Source organism: Montipora capricornis, chromosome 7, assembly GCF_036669925.1.
Source record: "Montipora capricornis isolate CH-2021 chromosome 7, ASM3666992v2, whole genome shotgun sequence".
Lineage (NCBI taxonomy): Eukaryota > Metazoa > Cnidaria > Anthozoa > Scleractinia > Acroporidae > Montipora > Montipora capricornis.
Genome location: NC_090889.1, coordinates 4,519,119 through 4,534,118, shown reverse-complemented (window position 1 = coordinate 4,534,118; position 15,000 = coordinate 4,519,119). Strand labels below are relative to the sequence as shown.

General features: G+C 40.4%; 2 protein-coding genes and 1 pseudogene across 2 annotated transcripts in view; 2 read left to right on the top strand and 1 right to left on the bottom strand.

Annotated features, from left to right (window-relative positions):
• The window catches only part of LOC138057985 (uncharacterized), a 3,119-nt gene extending 745 nt beyond the window's left edge, over positions 1–2,374 (top strand). Inside the window, exons 2-4 of the mRNA XM_068903886.1 lie at positions 1–1,221; positions 1,500–1,612; positions 1,996–2,374. The exon at positions 1–1,221 is cut by the window's left edge and continues 218 nt beyond it. Of these exons, the coding sequence (XP_068759987.1) occupies positions 1–1,221; positions 1,500–1,612; positions 1,996–2,272 (1,611 nt within the window). The 3' untranslated portion in view covers positions 2,273–2,374. The remainder of the gene's footprint in view (positions 1,222–1,499; positions 1,613–1,995) is intronic.
• An 812-nt stretch (positions 2,375–3,186) lies between these two features.
• Positions 3,187–15,000, bottom strand: part of LOC138057986 (uncharacterized) — a 58,369-nt gene continuing 46,555 nt past the window's right edge. Inside the window, exons 2-4 of the mRNA XM_068903887.1 lie at positions 4,329–4,446; positions 3,766–3,903; positions 3,187–3,419 (exon numbers count right to left, since the gene is read on the bottom strand). Of these exons, the coding sequence (XP_068759988.1) occupies positions 3,363–3,419; positions 3,766–3,903; positions 4,329–4,446 (313 nt within the window). The 3' untranslated portion in view covers positions 3,187–3,362. The remainder of the gene's footprint in view (positions 3,420–3,765; positions 3,904–4,328; positions 4,447–15,000) is intronic.
• On the top strand, positions 8,321–11,394 carry LOC138058063 (zinc finger protein 862-like; annotated as a pseudogene).

Genomic DNA, 15,000 nt, shown 5'->3' with positions numbered 1-15,000 from the left:
GGTTTGGGTGTTACCTCAGAAAAACCCTTCTTGGAAGTGATTGACCTTGCCCTTCCTCATATTAAAGACATGCTTGATGAGATGTGTGATGATGCCAAACATCAAATGATACAACTCCCATCAGATCAAATCGGTAGCTGGTCCAGAGCAGTAACATGCTGTGATGGTTGCTGGCTAATACGGGGGCATTTTAGTCAAAATTGCACCTTTGTGATAAAAAATTATATCACAGGTGCCCTTCTGTATTATGGGCACCTGTCAATGCGAGGTGCAGACAGGATTTGCGATGAAGATTTATGGCAAGGTACAGCTAAGTCAGCGGAGGGCCATCTTAGCCAGAAGCTTTGGGCTCAGGCAAAAGAAGAAGGCCTAAATGTTGCAATCAATTGGCAGGATGCCGACTCTTCGTCTGCCAAAGGGTTTCGATATTCATTCTCTAATAAACAGGAGTCTAGAGTTATGTTATGTGGGGGGCATGTAGGTAGAGCACATGGGAAAAAATTAGAAGATTTAAAGGGAATGTCAACATTTACCCCAGGATTTATTGCCTTGCACAAATCAGAATTTCCTTCTATAGAATCATTGAAATGCTGCTGTGCTGGCAAAAAGCATACTTTTGTTGCAACAAGGAACAAACCTGTATGTGGTTGTATAGGGCCCGGATTTATTCAAAATACCAAGCGGAATCACTACTGTGCACTAGTTCAGGCTGGTAATAGTCCTGAAAAGTACAGAGAGACCATGCTGACACTTGGCAAATACCACAGCAAGGACATTCATGAATGGGAGGGAGGGTCTTGTTCTTTTCATCCCCTGACAAAGTGCTCTTGTAAGAATTGTGATTGTGATGAAAATGGGTTTTACCCAGATATGAAATGCCAAGGACAGCCATATCACTCTACTCACCCCCTGAAATGTGAGTTTCATGGGCTTGCCTATGAGATAGAGTGTGCTGAAAGGGCAAAAAATGCAAAGAGTGTGATTGACCCAGAGTTAGGGAAAGGGCACTCAAACATGCCAGAGGCCACCTTTAGTGTTTTGGCAAAATTCAGGGCCAAGGATACAAATTTACACCAAAAACATTACCAGGCCTCTACCAATCTGGGCCTTATTCAGGCAAACATGACATGGCTGTTTAAAGAAAAAGGGGCACAATACCACTGGATCATTGAGCTGTATTCTCGGATGGGCCTTCCAGTACTCAGTGGAATTCAGGAGATTGTATGTAAACAAAATCTTGTCGATTTCATAACAAGAAGGTGTTGCTTTGTAATGATTAGGTGGGGATGATTTGGGATATGAAGTTCTGTTTGGATATTATAATGATCATATCAACTGTTAAAAAAATATTCCAATATAGTGAGGAGAACAGAAAAGGAATAGACAAACTTCAGCACCTGTGCTCAGTGTTCTATATTATATGCATATGGACATGTGATTTGAGTGCATACTTATAATTTCATTGAATATTATGTTCAATGTATTCTTCTTTTCACAAGTGCCAACATGACAACAGAGAGAGAATGAAACGGTTGGAATACTACAAGACGGATGTGGGGAAAAAGAAAAGAGTCAAGAGAAAAGTAAACCGAGCCGAGGAGCAAGAATTGAGGTATAACTAATCAGTGCAGTGGTCATCAACTATAAACAGGGTCACCAAATTATTTTTTACAACTCTTTTCAGGTCTTCATTGAACAAACTGAATCAAAATGTAATTACTGCCCATCTAGATAGCCTTTTGGTATTGGTGGGATAGTGGAACCTTTTTTATTTGTAATGATAAGATTGTTACATATCTCACAAATGGGTGGGAAACGAAATGCTACCAATGTTTCTGTGTTTCTGTGTTTTTGGCTTTTTTGTTTTGTTTGTCTTTTGAGTTGCCTGCGGTTTACGGTTCCTAGGTCTGCTGTACTAGGAAATCCACTACTTACTGAAGGGGAAGTATAACAGTGCTTGCAAACATAGTCTTACGTCTCTTTCTTGTCTTGTAGAAAGAAATATGTCAAGAATTGCCAAATTAGGCACACATATGGAGAGGAAGAGCAGACTGATCTTTTGGAAGAAGAAGCAGTCCTCCTTGCACAGAATGCTGTTGATGAGGGACTGGTCAGTGGCACTGAAATAACATCAGTTCCTGTTCCTGATGCTCCTGAAAGTGCTGTAGTGACTCTTGGGGGAAAGAATTGCAAATGGTGTGGGAGTACCACACACAGTCGCAAAACGCACAAAGACTGCCCCCATAATCCTAGAAATGCTCCCACAATATAAAATATTCTTTTTTTGTAAACTGTAGTATTCAATTTTGGTTGCTATAAAGGTACAGTTGAACCTCAGTTATCCAGACCAATTCTTCTGATCCCATTATTTTTGTGAAATATTAATAAGGCATAATGAAGATTCCTTAAAGGCTATTCTTTCAAATTCATTTTAATTTAGGCACTGAAAATGTGAGTTATGACTGGCTGAGACTTGTTTTGTTGCCAAGTGAAACATTGGTGTCCTAATTAATTTGTGTTTACCTCATCAATAGTCACATTTTCAAATTTCTGGACTATTCACTACAGTCCCATTGACTCTGGATAATCAAGGTTTGACTGTATATGTATTTGGTTATGTGGGCCGTTCCTTGCCTTGGGTACCAGGCCTATCACAATCCCAAAATGTAAAGGTCACAAAAAAAATCTATTGTAGGTGAAAAACACGGTTTTGTGTATGTTTTATGTCAGAGGGAGCCACAAGTATTACAAATAGACAAGAATACCAATATTACTATTACCTAGTATGTAGAGATTGTGTCACTAAGATGAACTAATTCCAAAAAATTACCTTGTATGCAAAGCATGGGGTGACCTCTTCCAAGTTCTACCATTCTTACATTACAACTGACAGTATTCAGAGTGTCAAAGAAGGAATGCAAGAAAGATTTTTTGGAGCACAAAACTCTGAACCTATGAAACTCAGGGTGCCCAGCATAGTCATTTTGTGCATACCTTGCCATCCATAGGCAAAAGTAAGTCTTCAGGGGCCACTGGGCACTGCTAGAGCACAACCCTGAGAACTGTACTCTTTGGTAAACATGGTGTTGATATTTGGGTCTGGTGCCTTAGTTGAATGCATACATATGTGATCAAGACAATGATACAATTGAATCTTTTCATATCTTTTATTGTCATATTGAATGTGCTGTAAATGAATGTACATGTGGCAAAATTGGTATCTCATCAGTGTAAATAATATTTTTCAAAAAATTTCAATGTTTTCATTATTCATAGCTTCAGTTCTGTATAATTATAGGAAACATTCAGTGTGTAAAAAATATTTTTAAAAAACAAATGACAACAGTGCAGATTGTAGATGTTCACCGCATAGCTGGCCATTTTGCCCTGTGGAGGTCTTCTAGAGTCACATGGTAAACCTAAAAAAAATTAAAACATGATCAATGAGTGAGTGTCAAACATGCTGCTCTCATTTTCTCACTAATATAATTGTAACCTCCGCTGATTTTTATGTAATGTTCTACATTCATTAATATATTATATAAATATCGATACTTGCTTTGTTTCAAGTTTCATCCACTTTACCTACTGGCTAGAAAATGAGCACTTTCAGTGAACATTATTATCTAGAGGTAGACCCCACTCCCTCCATCCTTATGAAATTGTAGCGTTCCTTTAGCGGATCTCTGTTCAACACAAACGTAAGAAAAAGGGGACAAGAAAACGTGTTCATTTGGATTGGAAAAATGAATAAAAACATGTTACCGCAGCGTTTTCCGGGTCCTGATAGTCCCTCAGGTTTTCCTGGATTATGGCCCGGACAACATCTTTGATGCATTCCGGGTACACGTACGTAGGGAAAGTCTTTCCCCGAAATTGCCCTGCGCCGATTTTGTTCCCAAACTGAAAAAATAAAAAGGTCGTCACTGAGTGTAATGATCGAGAACAATAGTCTACATGTATACGGACAAAAAACTGGCCTCATATGCGTTGTGATGCGGGTGTGAGATAAATACGACCGCGGTGTCAATTCGAAGATCGCCAGTTTTGAGATGGAGTCACATTGCTTATTCTTGGTAACTCAAGATATTGCCGGGAGTATTGAAAAAATCCTAGGACACACTGCGCGTGGCACTTTACTCACTGCGCACAAGGAATTCAATTTTCGGGACGTGCTTGATGACTTTGTGACGATGTCAGCGAGTAGCTATGAGTTCAATGCGAGATCGAAGGTCATAAGGCCATGGTTAGGCAAACAATGAAGGTAAGCTTCATTAGTTTCCCTTCAAAAAAATGACATAATATCACACATAGAGTCAGAGACTTACCCACAGTATGCCAAACAAGCGCCTATAACAGCGCCTTCTGGCTTGGTCGGCGCTTTCACCTATTTTGCACGAAAAACGTGCTAGAAGGTGCCTTAGCCCTGGAGGCGTAGATCTGAAACTGCAAGCAAAAGGAGGTCGCATCATTGGCAGCTCTTATTCTCAATAAAATGGAAACAAGAACTTCACTCAAAAAGAAATCTTATTTACCCGCGTTCTTGAAAACTTCGATCTAACGCCACCAGCGCATGTTCCCGACTCGCGTCCATGATCAAAGAGGATTCGTATTTCATTATCGAATGGTTTTATCAAATGGATCTGTCAACAAGGCATATTCCAGGAAATTCCTTCGGGGACCGCAAACACGTTTGCTCTGGCATCAAATCTCTATTTTGCCGCGAAATCCCTACTTGGAAACGAAACTTCTAAAACTTGTATCTCAGAATCCCGGCGTTTTCCAGCCGTTAAATTTGGCAAGTATGCTACTTTATCAATAATGTTTCACATGTCAAAAAACCGAAGTAATCCGAGAAGATAACTTTATCCTCCAGGAATACCTTAAGTTTATATCGCTCCAATGCTTGACTTGAATAACTACATAGCCACCAATGTGTCCTGACCACAGCTATATTATGTTAAACCTGGACTGAGACCAGCAAAAAATGCAAGAAAAATATATTTTCCAAACCGTACCTGAACACGGAAAGCATCGCCTGTCAAGAGCTTTTGTTGACGTAGCATGGCTCTGTAGCCGCGTCGAGCCACAGAAAGAGCGCGAAAAATTAAGCCTCGATGAGGTGTTCGTGCGAGTGTCTGACCTGGCTTGAGCCTGCGATCCATTCAACAACCAGTCCTTGGTCAGCGGTCAACTTCAAAAATACAGCTGACCTCGATATGGTCTAACTTGAGCCCGCTATATGGTCACGTGATACTGGTCAGCGGATACCTTGTTATGACAGGTGTCAATTGACCATAACATTGATGTCCAATATCAAAGATGTATGCTGTAAACTAGTTACAGTGTCAAATGGGAGTATTGCCTCCTGGATGAGCTCCAAACTTGAGCCCGTGATATGGTTACGTGTACTGGTCACATTGGCATACATGAAGGCGCGGACAGACGTACGTACGGACGGAAAATGACGTCATGGCTATTTTACCAAATTTTCTCCCATCGATGGGTCACCAGTATTTTCTTAGCTATGGTGCTCCGCGCACTAATACATTTCTATAGCACCCTATTGTAGAGCTCTAAGGCGCCATAGTTAAGAAAATATGGTAAACCATTGATGTGAGAAAATTTGGTTTTATAGCAATTACGTCATGAACGTCCGTACGTACGTCCGCCCCTTCATGTATGCCAATGTGACCAGTACACGTAACCATATCACGGGCTCAAGTTTAGAGCTCATCCAGGAGGCAATACTCCCATTTGACACTGTAACTAGTTTACAGCATACGTCATTGATATTGGACATCAATGTTATGGTCAATTGACACCTCTCAAAACAAGGTATCCGCTGACCAGTATCACGTGAACATATCGCGGGCTCAAGTTGGACCTTATCGAGGTCAGCTGTTTTTTTTTAAGTTGACTGCTGACCAGGGACTGGTTGTGGATTGGATCGCAGGCTCAAGCAAGGTCAGACATACACGATAACACGTATAGGTAATTTGTTGGAGATCTTGTTTGAAGTTTATCCTTTCTAGCTGATTCTGGTTCTAAGCCAAGCTGGCGTGTTTCAATGAAGTACATCAAAATGTAAATGATCTCATTTTCAGAGATAAAGTGGATAAATAAAGTACGATCTGTCACATCACAAGCTATAGTACGTCTGTGATTTCTAATTTTAGCATGATTCCTATTTGCTGGCTTTTGACAGTCCACTCTGAAATGGCTTCTTTCCTGTCCCGTTCGCTTGCTGAGGATTTGATAGTTTTCTTTTAAAACTCTCGCAATTCAAGAAAAATTAATTGGCTAACTGGTGAATTCGACAGTAGATTTCGCTGGAAAAACCGATATCACACTCATCCCTTCGTGATTCATGCAATCAGTCGGTTTTTCAGGTGAAATTAAACGTGGAAGTCACTTGTTAGGCAGTGAAGAAAATGACATAATTAAACAATATCCGGGAAAACTAAAAGGCGGACAGTTCCAAAGCCTTTTATTTTCACTAATCCTACAGCCAGTAAGAATACACAAACCGGGAGCTCCGCTTTTAGGCTTCGCTAAATCTATATATTAAATTATAAATTCAAATACAAAAGCAAATTAAACTTCAAATTAAAATAGCGCTTAAAAAGATAAAAGATGTAAGATTTGGACTACATGTTACATTTTCTGGAAGATTATTCCGAAGTTTAGGAGTGCAAACCGAAAAAGCACAATCACCATAAAATTTTAACCTCGATCTAGGTGTCACTAACAAGTTCATGGTTGAAGATCGTAAACTCCTAGATGGCTTGTAAGTTTGAAACAGATCAGGAATAAAGCTAGTAAGATTTTAAAAATAATCCTCTGCTCAGTGTCGTTCTCTCAGTAAAGGAGTTATACGTTCTAGCACCACATAAGATCAGATGCGCTGCATTGTTTTGAACTAACTGAAGTCTATGAATCAAGTGTTTCGGAAGTCCGTATAAGAGAGAGTTACAATTGTCCAATGTAGACATTACGAAAGCATGCACTAACATTTTGGTGTTTTCAGCTGACAAAAACGTCCTAATACGAGAGATATTACAAACGTGAAAAAAGGCTGATTTACAGATGGCACATTTACCTTTGCCACGCGCGATGGAAATTGATAGAAGGGTCGTGGAACGCCTGCGACATTTTCACAGAGCAGGATCTGGCTTAAAATAATGAAAAGATCCCCCAAAAATAATTGTAAAACACATCCGGCTCAAACGTCTGAGTCTAATAAAGGCATATTTCAGGAGTTTTAAACGTGTTAACCTTTTGGTGGAAGTATAAAAAGTTGAAGGAGATTGAGGTGATCGAAGGGTTGTGGAAGGCCTTGGACATTTTCACAGGACTAGATCCCAAGTTTTCGAATGTGCCAAAATGGCGTCCGTGCCAAAGAAACCGAGGCAGACATTGCTGAGCACGTTTTTTCACTCTCCATCGAGTGAGCTAAGCAAAGGTAAGGACCTTTTTATTCATTTTCGCCTGTATTGCATGCATAATGTAAAACCTTTATATTTCTGTGATTTTAACGCTTCAAATCATGATCCACATAAAGCTCACTTAAAGATTTCTTTGAATAGAGTTCTTACTCAGTAGAGCAATCACCAGTAATGTAGTTGTGGTAGCAGTTAATTAAACCCCTGTAACTTTGTTGGCTCCTTTTACTGGAAATATTGAAACAATATCAAGTGGCAAGCTGCTTAGTTCTGTGAGAGACAACTTTTGGACCAAAAGCGAGGGTTCTGTTAAGCTTACAAGTATACCTGATGGCACATTGGCGTACAAAGGCACAGTGCTTTTGGTGTGAGAGAGTTTCAGTCACAGAACTGTTGGTTAAAAACACGAAATCTTAACTATCTTTAATAATTCCTTTGTGTTGGATTTTTTCAAAACACCACAGGGAATGAAGGAGGATGTGATGAAAGTACACTTCAAAGTGGTGAAGCTCATGTTGCAGTTGGTATGAATCATTTCTTGAGTACTATTTTGCTCTAGCACATAAGGTGGTACAAAATATAACAAGAATAAACATGATTTACTATTTTTCTTCAGCAGCAGCCCCTGTGGACACCAAAAACAAGCCAACACATCATTCAACCAAACCTGTCCCTACATGTACTTCTTGTGCAATTGAGCTAATAAGCCAGTATTTTAAAGAGTCACCAAAACTTCACAATTTTTATAAATGGAAAGAAGGTTGTAAGAAATTATGTGATGGTCGTTTTAAGCATGAATGGATTCTTGATAGAGAAGTTGGATATTGTGAGAAGGCCAGTTTGTGGTAGCTGGTATATGAAGAGGGGAATGGTATGTTTTGCCTGTCGTGCAGAATGCACGATTGTGAAAATCCATTTAACCATCAAAAGAAGTTTAACCAGGTCCCTGCTGTAAGATTTAAAGAGAGTGCACTGGTTGGAAAGGATGGACACAGTGGCTCACCTCAACATGAGATGGCCATCCAGAGGGAGCACAATAAACGAGTGTCGTACTTCCACAAGGAGTTCGAAACCCAGCTACAGACAAAGGATTCAGTGTTGCACCATGCTTTCCTATCAGCAAATTGGTTGGCCAGAGAAGAAATTGCTAATTGCAAGTTCACATCTCCGTTGGAACTAGAGGAGATTCTTGTGTTCTAGCTGTGCTCTCGACTCTTAGTAAGCTGTTTCAAAAGGGCTCCATATCTTTTTCTCGTATTTCTCCTGCCATCAAAGCATCTAAAGATTCGCTTATCAGGCTTGTTCAAGAAAACATCACTGTCAAAGAGTTCCAAAAGGAGACAACAACTGGAAAACTTGCTTGTCTAGAGTTCAGTGAAGACAAGATTAAAGCAACAGAGGCACGACCTATGCTCCCAATATGTGACAGCCTTGCCAGTCGTTTCATTCTTCTCTATCTTCGATCCACTTTCTGTGCCTATTGCAAACCCCGAGTTTGCAGGATATGGACAAAACGATATCCAAATTCTTGCAAATCACATTTTTAGTGGAGAAGAGAACAGTAGCAAACGCCTTAAACTGGAAGCTGAATCAAACAACTTCAAGTATGAGCTGTCTGACTAGAGTAAGGACCATCAGGCTATTCCTTCGCCTTCTAAACCTTCCACAGAATGAGCCCTACAGAGAGACAGAAATCTGCCTCTCTATGCCTGTTTCAAATGCATGGCCAGAAAGGGGGGCCAGTGCCCTAAGGCACCTAAAAACACGCCTTAGAAATTCCCTGAAGAAAGAGATGCTCGAAAGACTGCAGCCTTGTACTGGTTAGCAAGGGAGGCAGTTGCCAATGTTACGTTCTTTTCTTTGCTAAATCTGTTTCGTGCTGTTGGGCTGGACAAAATGCAGCATTTTAATCACAAATCTCCTGCTGCAGTGTGAGAAATGTTCCTGACAAGTGGAAATGTGGTCAAGAACATGATTATAAACAAAATAAAGAAACCAGGGTCTTATGGCCTTCTAATTGATGAAGTAACAGACATCTCTGTTACTGAGCAATTAATCACGTTTGTGCAGTTTTGGAGCAGCACTTCTGGTGGCACAGAGATTAAGTTTCTTAGTGCAAATGATCTCTTTGTTGAATCTGATTCTGCAAATGCAGAAACCATAACGAGCACTCTTGTAACAGAGATAAACCATAGTGACTTGCCAGTTGGAAAGCTCAATGGCCTTTACACGGATGGAGCATCAGTGATGACTGGAAAAACCAGTGGGGTAGCCACCAGGCTCAAAGAGCCTCGTCAGCGTTCACTGCATCTGCCATAAACTGTCCCTTGCTTGCTGTGACACAACTGATGATATTGCATACATGCAAAAAGTTGAGAGATGGCTTTTTAAGGTCTGGAATTTTTTGGAAAATTCCCCAAAACGACTTGCAGCTTATCTGAAGACCCAACTTAAAGTGAAAAAGCTGCAAGAGCCTTCAAAAGAGACTAAAGATAAGTGCGTCCGTAGACTTGCTAAGGCTACTCGCACGAGGTGGCTCTCTCTTCGCAAGGCTGTAGAGGGTGTGCATAAGGATTACGTACCATTCATGCTTACACCAAAGCAACTTGACTAGAAAGATGCTCAGGCGTCAGGTCTTCTCGGAAAGATGCAGAAAGTGAAATTCATTGGGGTGGTAACAGTCATGCATCACGTTGTTCCTGTTCTCAACACAGCTGTGCTTTGCAACGAGGAAAGGTTTCCTTCTCCCATATAAAGCCAGCAATTCAGAAGTGTACCGATGACCTTGACAATATTGTCCAGATGGGAGTTCCAGTCACTGAGTTCCTTAGAGATCTTTCACCTGGAGGCAGATTGGAACAAGCAGATCTTACTGCGGCTGATAGAGATAGCTGTTTCTCACCAATTTCCTGGTGAAATATGTCAATTCACTGAAAGAAAGCTAAAGTAGCAGATTTTCTGCCCTTCCCCTCCTGTCTGCTTTTAGTATATTTGACCCTGCACAAGTTCCAAAAGGGGCCAGCCAGGATTCAGGGATTATGGCAGTGCAGCGGTGAAACTTCTGGCTGAGCAGTTCTTTGACGATAAAAGCGACAAAAAGCAGTTGATGGATGAGTGGCAGGTATTCAAGTACGACTTGGCAAAATGGAAGAACGAATTGCCTGAGGAAGTTAGAAAGCCCTCTGGTAGGAGCAAACCCACAGTCACTTCAACTGATTGGTGCCTCCAGAAGCTAATGTTCATGAAGGACCTGGTCCCATTTAATCTTCCACTTATTGCAAAGTTGGCAGAGGCAGTGATCTTTCTTCCAGTCTTGAATGCATGGCCGGAAAGGGGTGCCAGTTCTTTAAAACTGATGAAAACAAGGCTTCGAAGTAGAGTGAAGAATGACATGCTCAATGCTCTGCTACACATTCTCATCAATGGTCCTAAAGTGGGAAGTAAAGAATTTGAAGAAGTGATTGATGCTTCTGTTAGAGCTTGGTTAGCTGCCAAACCGCGCCGAAAGTGTCCTCCAAAGTTTGTCAGCACACCACTGGTCGCCAGTTCAAGTGGTATAAGCGAGAACGTTGTAACGGTAACCATGCAGGATGCTGGTGTGCAGACAAATGATGACAGCATCATTCAGCCAGTTCAACGTACAATTGCAGATGAAGTAGATGAAACCTCAAAAGCCTTGGAGCTACCAGCAGATGATGATGATGATTCAGATTATGGCTCTGACTTTGAATTTTTCCATGACATATAGTGTAGTCCTTTTAAGCTTCATACATTAGTTGCCCGTATTTAGGATTGACTTAAGTTTTCTTCATGAATAAAAGCAGCAAAACAGTACAAGAGGAGTTCATTCATGAAACTGTACGATCTATATGTTTGTTTCAGTTATTATAATTTAAATCAGAAAAGCAAGTGTGGCTCACTATCTAACAAACTAAGCAAGATACAGGTAAGCCAGAGAGTTAGGTTTCATTATTCATACTGTTATGTATTTAGTAAATTCCCAGAGGCTGCAAACAGTTACATAATTAGTTACATTATTGGTTTTCATGAAGTTACTTTGTGCTTGTCAATTTAGTAAATTCTCTAAGGCTTTAAACAGTTACAACATTGCTAGTATAAGTAAATGCTCCGCAAATTATTCACAATTTTGTTTGCAAAATGAGGACATAGAATTATAAATTTCCACCTCAGAATGCTGGAAAATGCATTTCCGAGAGTCTAATTTTCAAGAATTTTCCGGGGGAGCATGACACTGCCCAACCCCCCCCCCCCCCCCCCTTCCTTAGAGGCTCGGCCCTTTGGTAAAAAAGGCTGCCCGCTTACTCTACGACAAAAACTTCCTACTTCAAAACTTAATGAAACCCCTGCATATTATAGGAAATTTATTACCTAGAGGAATAAATGATTTTATGCGCCCGGCAATGCTGGTTAATTTTTTACTGACTAGGATCAGTTTACATACGGGACTCTAATTTAGGACATACATAAGTGGCATAGGAGAAGTTCAGGCCTCTTTTCCTTCAGCTCCACGAAGGAAACGTTTTTTCTGTTCCCGTCTTCCACTTGACAATCGATTGTGGCTACGGAAGGATTTGGACGCTGAGAAAAAGATAAGTAAGACTGTGTACTATAATTGTGCCGAAGGGAATTGGTTGTGTGCATTTTCAAAACCGCTGGCGATCAACGATGGCTTCTAAACCACACGCTCGTCTTAGGGCATTCATTTGTGCGACGAGTACTTGAGTTTATTGACCTCCGTCAAGCAAACAATAGCTAACGTCGCAACCTTAACTTAACTGAAGTCTGCGAAGTCGAGATTTTTGGCATTGGAGGTCGCACGGTCGATAAGATGATTCGGTTTGATCTTGAATTCATTAAGAGGAACGCCCCCAATGTCGTGGTTCTGGAGCTCGGCTCGAATGATATTTGCGACAGTCATTGCAATGCGGACACGGTTGTGCTTTCCATAGTCGCTCTCACTGAATTGCTGATCAAGAGTCTATGTCTATGGGTATGATTTGTTGTGGTTTGCCAAATACTCAACACGCTGCTCCGAGAAGCATTTCAGAATCTTAAATCCGCTAAGTTTTGGCGGCATTGTGGCCTTGCTAATCCCGCTAGGAACGTCTATGCCAGTGATGGCATTCATTTAAATGATTTTGGAAACGAAGCTCTGTATAGGAGCTATAGGGGAGCCATTCTATTTGCATTCTCCCAATTTCACTAAAAGGCCCAAGTCAACATGCAAGTTCCTTACACTTTGCGGTGAGTGACAGAAAATTTTTGTGGTGACTTGATATTAGTCATACTTTTCATTTCAGTTCATGCAACTCCCCTACTTCCCTCGGCCACCCTGACATATGAGCACCCTGAGACCCGCCTTGTAATTTTCTGCATTTTTATGACGGGTGTGATTGTTTATAATCAACCAACTTTAAGGATTGGTTGGGGGCCAGGCTGGTCAGCATGGGTCATGGAATTCTTGCAGCCATAGCAATGCTCTGCGCCATTCATGACCAGGTTGTGCTGTTGTATCATCTGGTATGCCTATTACAATGCCTTTAGTTGTAATAGTAAGCTTCTTCAGTGTTATACACTGTAGTAGTAGCCTGAGCCCTCTTCCTTCCAAGCATGGATATATTAGAATATCCTGTGTGATTATGGCTGTTTGCCTCGATAGCTTGGTACTTAATTTGTACATGTTATGCTATCAAGCGGGTCTTGTGATGTTGTTGCTCATTAACAGGTTATAATTTTCCAGGGTGGCAGTGTTTGGGGTGGGCCTAACGGGTGTCAGCAACTTGCGATTTCATTTGCCTCCCACTTTTTCTTTACAATCTGTTCTCTGTAATTACCCGCAGAATGTCTTCCAAACGGACTAGTTTTCAGGCAAGAGCAGCAAAACGACGGAGACCTGCAGGTGTGTTCGCTCCTCATCCGTCTTAATGAAACCCCTGCACATTATACACATGTATATAGGTGGGCTGAGGAATGGGAAGAACAGACCTATCAGAATTTTCCACAGCCGATAAAAATAGAGTACTGCAAAGCATTTTGGGACGGAAATGTGGCCAAACATCACTAAAATGTCTTTGTCTGCCTATTAATCTCACAATGCTTTGGGTGCTAAATTGTGGCGTCAATTGAAAAGAGTGCTATTCTACAGGCATGTCTTTTTTTCGAAAAAAATGAGCGTATAATAAATTTTCATTGAGTTACTATTAATTAATTTTAAAGAGTGTATTAAATATGAATACAAAAAAGCATAAATTTTTTACAGTGTACTTCCTTTGTTAATTTTTGGAAAGGAGCCTGAGGAGATAGTTCTGAGTCAACATGCAGAATACCATATGATCAGAGGTCGTGAAAAATTTAAAATTGTGAAAGAGTCATTTCAGTATATCCCTATACTGAAAACACTTCAGGCCTTGCTAAACCAGCCAGACATTCTGTCAGAGGTAATTATTGGTATTTCCTCATAGTGCAGACACTTGAGTCATGAATGGTTGAAGTTTCCATTTGAGTGCAACAAGGTTTTATTGACTCTCGTGCTCATAACAAAAGAGAAAAGTTTGGTTTCAAATAAATTCTTTTGCACTGATCAGTCCTTAGTCTAGCTGAATTGTTGGTCAACAGTTGATGTTCGGTACAATTGTAGTATTCTTCCCTTTTGTTTTTTGTCAAGGTGAGAAATAACCATTCTAGTACTGACGAGATAATGAGGGCTTTTTGTGATGGTGAGGATTTCAAGCAACATCCACTCTTTGGAACAGACCCACATGCTCTTGTTCTTCACTTCTACTATAATGATTCCAAGTTACCAATCCCCTTGGATCCAAAACCAAAAAGCACAAAATAGGTATAACTTGGAGTACAACAAAGTTATCACATTAGCCCTTTGAGAGGAAAAGGTGAAGGTATGTCATCACAAACAAAATTAAGTGAATCTGTGTTGTCAGGTTAAAATTATTTTGCCATACTTCATGGAAAAATTGATCATTCACTGTCACATGTGTACATGTATGTCATGCTTAACCCAATATGATTATAAAGTATACTTTTGTTTGCAACATTGAAATAATGTTGCTTACATGGCATTACTATGAATTAATTTTTAGGGGCATTTTACTTTGTTCTTGGGAATCTCCGTCCCCAGTTTCGCTCAGTGATTAATATGATTCAGCTGGTGGCACTTTGTCCAGTGCCATACATATCCACTTTTGGGATGGACAAGATACTTCAGCCTTTCATGAGAGATATAAGGCTTCTTGAATCTGTTAGTAAAGTACAGTATTTTGTCAATTTTTGTTTGGTACTTGTCTTTTTATGTAGATACCTCCTGGAATCAGCAAACCATATTTTGATCTCATTCACAAGGAAGTAAGTGTAGTATTATGCAGTGATCTCCCAGATTGGATGCAAAATCCCAACAAATCAATTGACACTTGTTGGTATTCATATCCTTGCCCTGAGTGGAATGCCTGCAGTGTTTTTTTTTTGTTATATTTTGTTGCTTTAACCTGCATACATGTATATATAAATTGTTGTTTGTTCA